The sequence below is a fragment of the Polyodon spathula genome, chromosome 38 (assembly GCF_017654505.1).
Source record: "Polyodon spathula isolate WHYD16114869_AA chromosome 38, ASM1765450v1, whole genome shotgun sequence".
NCBI lineage: Eukaryota > Metazoa > Chordata > Actinopteri > Acipenseriformes > Polyodontidae > Polyodon > Polyodon spathula.
This window is the reverse complement of record NC_054571.1, coordinates 2,573,434-2,580,490: the sequence shown is the minus strand read 5'-3', so window position 1 is coordinate 2,580,490 and position 7,057 is coordinate 2,573,434. Positions and strand designations below refer to the sequence as shown.

Below are 7,057 nucleotides of genomic sequence, written 5' to 3'. Positions count from 1 at the left end.
ACTTTTCTTTTTCCAGAGGAAATGGACAGTTAGCCTGGAAAGCAACCCCTCAGAGGAAGGACAGGTTGGAAAAGGCTTCGAGTTGTAGTTTCAAGTCTGAGCAAATACAAGCGACACAGTGTGTGTATTGCAGCTGCAATCATTGCCTGGTTACTGTGAATAAATATGTATAGATCCCCTTCCAAGGCTGGTGTGACAGGATGCTGCATGGTGCTGTGAAGAAGGGAAACATCCACACTGTATATATTTCAAAACGTCTGCGTTTATTTAAGAAAAAGGCTTTAAAGTGAACCAGTCACTCCTCTACCAGCAATGCTAATGGAAGCCGATACAGGGGCTGCAGACCAATAAAAACACACTCCATTACCCACAATCCTCCTGCACCAAACTGGGCTCCTTGGAAACAGAAAAGTAGAAAATGTGCTCAGAAAGGGTGTATCGTGTGGTCTATCTTACCAAACATATACAATGTTCTAATTAAAGAATAGTCAGTAAATATATAGCAGTATTGTGAAACAGGATCTGGCACTGCTCAATGCCTTGCTCAGTGGGTGAGAAGCACTGGCAGATGCACTAAGAAACAAGAGGGGCGAGGGGCGAGGAGGGAAGGCAGCGGGCAGCAGCAGTATTCCTCAGTCCAGGAGGGACAGCTCCATGCACTCCACAGCCTCAGGGTGAAGCATGTGGGTCGCCAGCTGCTCCATATCATCCAGACTCAACAAGCGCAGGCTCTGCTCGTAATCCTGAGAGAGGCAGAGGGAGAGACACGGAGTCACAACTACACGCTGGTCTGCACCTGCATTTCAGAGTGTGTGTGTGTGTGTGTGTGTGTGTGTACTGTATCTGTGTGTCTATATATAGCAGTGTTTGGGACCGATGGAGTAGTGTGAGAGTCTGTGCTCAGAGGGGAGAGACTAAAAGTCATATTTAAAAACTTCATGCAACTCAAAGATGATAAACGATTGAAAACACTTTCTTTGTCGGTGTTACTGTTTATAGATATATGTAGAACAACATGCATGCTTTTTACCTGAGTGCTGTGCTGTGCTGTGCAGCCTACCTGCCAGCGCCTTGCCTTTGTAGAGGAGTCCCTGTTGATTGACAGGTATGTTGAGCTTCTCAGAGACCAGACTCCAGACTGTGGAGACCTTCTCAACCTCACAGACCTGTCAAGAGACAAGAACACACAGACTCTGAGGGGATGAGCATTAAACACTGAAATTACATCGTCATCCTCACAGACAAGAACGCGCACACACACACACACTTCATCTTATCAATCAAGAGAGGCGAGAGCGAGCACCAACACTGAAACTAACTTGCCCGATCCCAACACAAACAACGGGCAGCCGTTCAGCGAGGCAGCTTCTGAGAACCAGCTCCTTTGAGAAGAGTGTGTGAGCAAGGCTAGTGCTGCTGAGACACAGAAATGGCTTCAAAGGGCTTTATGGGGAAAGCACACGGTATGAGGAGGCGCACAGAGCAAAGGGATACTGCAGCTGTCTCTCTCATTCTCACTTCCTGCACCCCTACATAAAGGTGACCCCCAAAGTGCTTTACATACAGAAAAAAAACCAATAATAAACAGTAAGAAAAGAGAACAGTTATTAAAAACAGAATCAACAGTAAAACTCAGAATAAAACTTAAACACGTTATGGAGAAGCTACATTAAAAAGGGATGTTTTTAATCAACATTTGAAGATTGCAATTGAAGGTGAATCTCTGAGGGGTAAGGAGTTCCAGAGTGTCGGGGCATTAAAACAGAAAGCAGCCTCATCCCATCCTCTTACCATTCACCCTCGGAATATACTGGAGGCCAGCATCTGCAGATCTCAGAGTGCGTTCGGGCTGATATCAATTAAATATTGTGGAGATAGTCCATTCAGTGCTTTAAAAACTAGTAATACAATTTTAAAAGCAATTCTGTAATGCACAGGAAGCCATTGCAATGATGCCAGCACAGGCGTAATGCGAGCCTTTTGTTTGGTTCTAGTTAGCATTCTAGCAGCAGCATTTTGCACTAGCTGTATGCGTGATAAAGCATGACTTGTAAGTCCAGAGAATAAAGCGTTACAGTAATCTAACATAGACAAAATAAAAGCACGTCCTAATTTCGTTGCATCATCCAAGGATAAGAATAACTTTTGCAATGTTTCTTAAAGGACAGAAGGACACTCTAGTAATGTATTTTATATGTGATTTAAAGGAAAGTGCAGAATCAAAAATAACTCTCAGGTTTTTCACTTCAGATTTTACATTTGATTTTAGCATGCCTAGATCAATATTTGTCGAGTCCAGCTGTTGATTAGAGCCTAAAAGTAAGACTCTGTCTCATCGGAATTTAACTGCAAGAAATTCTGAGACATCCAGCTTCTAATATCGGCTAGGCATTTGAAAAGGGCATTGATAGCTGTTGTGTCACCTGGTTTAACAGATATATAAATCTGTGTGTCACCTGCATAGCTGTGGATATTCACCCCATGTTTACGAATAATAAAGAGAATAACATGGGAGCAAGAATGGAGCCCTGCAGAACACCACGTGTAATATCAGCTAGTCCAGATGCAGATTCTCCTAAGGCAACAAAATACTGTCTGTTCATTAAACAGGATATGAACCAGTTTAGGACACTACCAGAAAGGCCCACCCATTCTCTACGACAATTAAATAAAATCTTGTGATCCACAGTATCAAAGGCAGCACTCAGATCTAAAAAGATCAGTACAGATAAACACTTCGAATCTGTACTTACACGCAGATCATTTACCACTTTGACAAGTGCAGTCTCAGTGCTATGGTTAGTGTGAAATCCTGATTGAACTTTCCCCAAAATGTTATTATTTCCAAGGAAACTATTAATTGGTTCAAAAACGACTTTTCAAGTACCTTTGCTAGAAAGGAAGGTTTGAAATAGGTCTAAAATTATTTAGAACTGAACTATCCAAATTCGATTTCTTAAGTAAAGGTTTCACTAAGGCGGTTTTTAAAGAAGGAAACCTTCATGACGACAAAGAGCGATTAACTATATCGAGGATATAGATAAAGTAAACGGGCTGCATTCACCTGGTTTAAGGAGCTCTGTCCCTCTGGGTTAGGCTTAGGCTTAGGGTTAGGGTTAGGGTTAGGGTTAGGGTTAGGGTTAGGGTTAGGGTTGTGTAGACAGACAGGGGGCAGCGACTCACCATGGAGGCACACGGGAGGGGCTCAGTTTCAGAGACAAACCTGCAGAGTTCACGTTGAGTGACAGGCAGCTTTGATCCACATCCAAAGCCTCATTCTTCTGCCGCAGGTCAAATGTCAGCTGCTGCCAGACCTCCTGCAGTAAACTGAGCAAAGAAAACAGTTAGTTCAGCCCCCATCAGCACAGCCTGCACTGTGAGTAACACACGCTCCCTTCACATCAGCACAGCCTGCACTGTGAGTAACACGCGCTCGCTTCACATCAGCACAGCCTGCACTGTGAGTAACACGCGCTCCCTTCACATCAGCACAGCCTGCACTGTGAGTAACACGCGCTCCCTTCACATCAGCACAGCCTGCACTGTGAGTAACACGCGCTCCCTTCACATCAGCACAGCCTGCACTGTGAGTAACACGCGCTCCCTTCACATCAGCACAGCCTGCACTGTGAGAAACACGTGCTCCCTTCACATCAGCACAGCCTGCACTGTGAGTAACACGCGCTCCCTTCACATCAGCACAGCCTGCACTGTGAGTAACACGATCTCGCTTCACAATTCCGACCCGGGATTCCTGAGGAATGGATTTCAGGGTTAGGGTCAGGCTCAGGGGTCAGGGGTCAGGCCTCACCAGAGCTGTTCAATGGCCTGGCTCATTTTCTGCTGCAGCACCTTCCGGGCCCTGTCAATCACCTCCACCTCTTTGTGTAGCTCCGCCTCCACAGGGTCTCTCACCAGGTCGTTACCACGGCGACCCTAGCGCAGCATCAGACACTCGATCGCCACATCCAGAGGAAGTGATGTCGCTGCCAGAGCCTTTTCTGTGCTCTCTTTCACCTGTGCAACACAGAGGAGCGCATGGTCACAGCAATAGAAAGCAGGACAAACCCTCTGCTTGATCAGGGGCCCAAGTGCAGGAAGCTGAAATTAATGCTGAGCAGACTTACTATACTCAGAGCCTTGATTTCTGTGTCTACGTCATCCAGACACTTTAGCAAACTGTCCTTCCACTTGGTCACCTCATCAATCCTGTCAGACAGACGTGTGCAGGTGTCCTGCTCGTCCCATTTACTCTGAGAAACAGAGAGAGAGAGAGAGAGAGAGAGAGAGAGAGTGAGTGTCTCTATAAAGTGTACTGCTCTGAGTGTATGGGACAGTCCTGTGTCTGGGGGCATTAACAAGGCACAGGGCTGGTAATAACGGAGCTGCACCTTGTTGCTGGTCTCATAGCGCAGTCCGCGTGCCTCCTGGCGGGTACAGTGTGAGCCCCAGCGCTGCCTCTCTGCGTTGCTGGAGATCAGGTGGCTGTTGGTGTGCCAGTCCAACATTGTCAACCTCTGCCCTGGCTTGACTCTCAAAGATGACATCTTCACTCATCTGAAGAAAACAGAGAGAAGGGCTTCTAACTGGAACACTGTGGATGAGTCGTGTCCATGGAAACAAACACTGTGGGGCTTTCAAACAAAGCGCTGTGAGCGGCTGTAGTTTAATACCAGGACTGCTGCCTCATGAGGTTATATTACCAGGCTTCTCCTGTTCACTGGACTGCTTTGCACACTGCAGCAAACCTTTCAACAACCTATATATATATATATATATATATATATATATATATATATATATATATATATATATATATATATATATATATAGATAGATAGATAGATAGATAGATAGATAGACAGACAGACACACACACACACACACACACATTGGTAATGCTCTTCTTGAAATAGGTTTTGCTTCCTCGGTTTTCACATACTGTTCCATGGTAAATGCTGTCTAGCTCCTACCTCTGCTCTCTCTCTCTACTGGTCCTGCAGAGTAACGCTGAAAGGAGGGTGACTGTATCTTTTAGCCTAAACTATATTTGCAGAGAGATGACAGAGTCTGCTGTCTGGTGCAATGCACACAGTGATAAATGCACATTCCAAAGAATGCACAGGAGCAAACATTCAATAAGGAATTGCTGTTTTCCGGTAGAACATGATTACTGCAGGTCACTGCAGCCTGATTAAACTGTGCGCGCCTGAAGTTAATTGCGCAGACTTTTCCGAATGAAGACTCGTTAAGAATCTCCAACAGTTGAACGTATCAGCTTGCCTGACAGCAGAAACAACTGCTTATTGTTTCCAGATCACTACTGTAGTGCTTACAGGACTCGCTGTGCACCCCAAACAATGCTGCCTGTCTCAAAGCTGTTTCCTTGCTATTTCACAAGCTAGTATTGATTTCATGATGCGCTTTTTCAGATGAGTGCGTAGAATTTGAACAGCACCCGCCACCCGACACGCGCTTTATTCTGTGACTTACCCAACGTTCTTATCGCTTCCGATCTTCTGCTCAGTGTTCTGCTCGCTGCGCTTCCCCAGTGTAGTCCATAATATGACGAGCATGCGCAGTGAGTCGTCCTGATAAATGTAGTCTTTAAGGCTACAGAATGTAGTCCATAAAATGAAGAGCATGCGCAGTGAGTCGTCCTGATAAATGTAGTCTTTAGCGCTAGAGAATGTGAGTCAAAATTGCAAAGCGCTTCATAAAATGAAGAGCATGCGCAGTGAGTCGTCCTGATAAATGTAGTCTTTAGCGCTAGAGAATGTAGTTCATAAAATGACGAGCATGCGCAGTGAGTCGTCCTGATAAATGTAGTCTTTAGCGCTAGAGAATGTAGTTCATAAAATGACGAGCATGCGCAGTGAGTCGTCCTGATAAATGTAGTTTTTAGCGCTAGAGAATGTAGTTCATAAAATGACGAGCATGCGCAGTGAGTCGTCCTGATAAATGTAGTCTTTAGCGCTAGAGAATGTAGTTCATAAAATGACGAGCATGCGCAGTGAGTCGTCCTGATAAATGTAGTCTTTAAGGCTACAGAATGTAGTCCATAAAATGACGAGCATGCGCAGTGAGTCGTCCTGATAAATGTAGTCTTTAACGCTACGGAATGTAGTCTATAAAATGACGAGCATGCGCAGTGAGGCGTTAGTCACTGCAGAGGTACAAGTTTGTGGACCTTTTGCTTCCGATGCTGTACCTATCCTTAGGTGGCACACTTCACTGTATTGTGCTATACTTGAAAATGTCAATTTTCAAGTGTTTTTTCAGCCATGCAACCACGTAGAAGCTCCGTTTGAAGGGCTGTGTATCCCAGTCACTCTTGGGAAACTGGCTCCATTCCGGCTCTGAAACGGAACTGGCTCCCCATTGTAATCTATGTAAGATGGCGGACATGGGGTTCAGTTTCCTATGTATGAAGTTAATATTAGAATTTTATTGATCCCAGTCACACTTGGGAAACTGGCTCCATTGTGGCTCTCAATACGGACGCGGCTACCTATAGTAATCTATGGAGGGTTTGAGCCAAGATGGCGGACTTGGGGTACATTTTTCTATGTATGAAGTCGATATCAGAATTTAATTGATCCCTGTCACACTTGGGAAACTGGCTCCATTGCGGCTCTGAAACAGACCCGGCTCCCCATTGTAATCTATGGAGGGTTTGAGCCAAGATGGCGGACATGGGGTACATTTTCCTATGTATGAAGTGAATATCAGAATTCATTTGATCCCAGTCACACTTGGGAAACTGTCTCCATTGCGGCTCTAAAACGGACCCTGCTACCTTTTGTAATCTATGTAGGGTTTGAGCCAACATGGCGGACATGGGGTACAGTTTCCTATGTATGAAGTCAATATCAGAATTTATTTGATCCCAGTCATACTTGTGAAACTGGCTCCAATGCGGCTCTGAAACGGACCCGGCTCCCCTTTGTAATCTATGGAGGCTTTGAGCCAAGATGGCGGACATGGGGTACAGTTTCCTATGTATGAAGGTCAGAATTTAATTGATCCCAGTCACACTTGGGAAACTCGCTCCATT

At 45.2% G+C, this 7,057-nt stretch overlaps 1 protein-coding gene across 2 annotated transcripts; it reads right to left on the bottom strand.

The window, feature by feature from the left end:
* Positions 1-246: 246 nt before the first annotated feature.
* LOC121304475 (ubiquitin-like protein 4A) lies at positions 247-5,687 on the bottom strand. 2 transcript variants are annotated; one of them, XM_041235634.1, is made up of 7 exons: positions 5,494-5,687; positions 4,392-4,557; positions 4,128-4,253; positions 3,812-4,017; positions 3,184-3,327; positions 1,031-1,166; positions 247-743 (listed from the first exon to the last, which is right to left on the bottom strand). In XM_041235634.1, exons 4-7 carry the CDS (start codon positions 3,835-3,837, stop codon positions 633-635), a joined length of 417 nt encoding a protein of 138 aa, XP_041091568.1. In that variant the 5' UTR covers positions 3,838-4,017; positions 4,128-4,253; positions 4,392-4,557; positions 5,494-5,687; the 3' UTR covers positions 247-632. The 2 variants fall into 2 exon arrangements, with proteins under 2 accessions (XP_041091568.1, XP_041091569.1); XM_041235635.1 differs by having other exon boundaries at positions 1,061-1,166.
* Between the last annotated feature and the right edge of the window lie 1,370 nt (positions 5,688-7,057).

Bases quoted from the DNA above. Each gene is read 5' to 3' on its own strand.
- LOC121304475 (XM_041235634.1), bottom strand. From the start codon at position 3,837: ATGAGCCAGGCCATTGAACAGCTCTG. The intron at 3,328-3,811 runs GTGAGGCCTGAC...TTCTTTGCTCAG, and splicing joins CAGGCCATTGAACAGCTCTG to TTTACTGCAGGAGGTCTGGC. The intron at 1,167-3,183 runs GTGAGTCGCTGC...GTCTCTTGACAG, and splicing joins CCCTCCCGTGTGCCTCCATG to GTCTGTGAGGTTGAGAAGGT.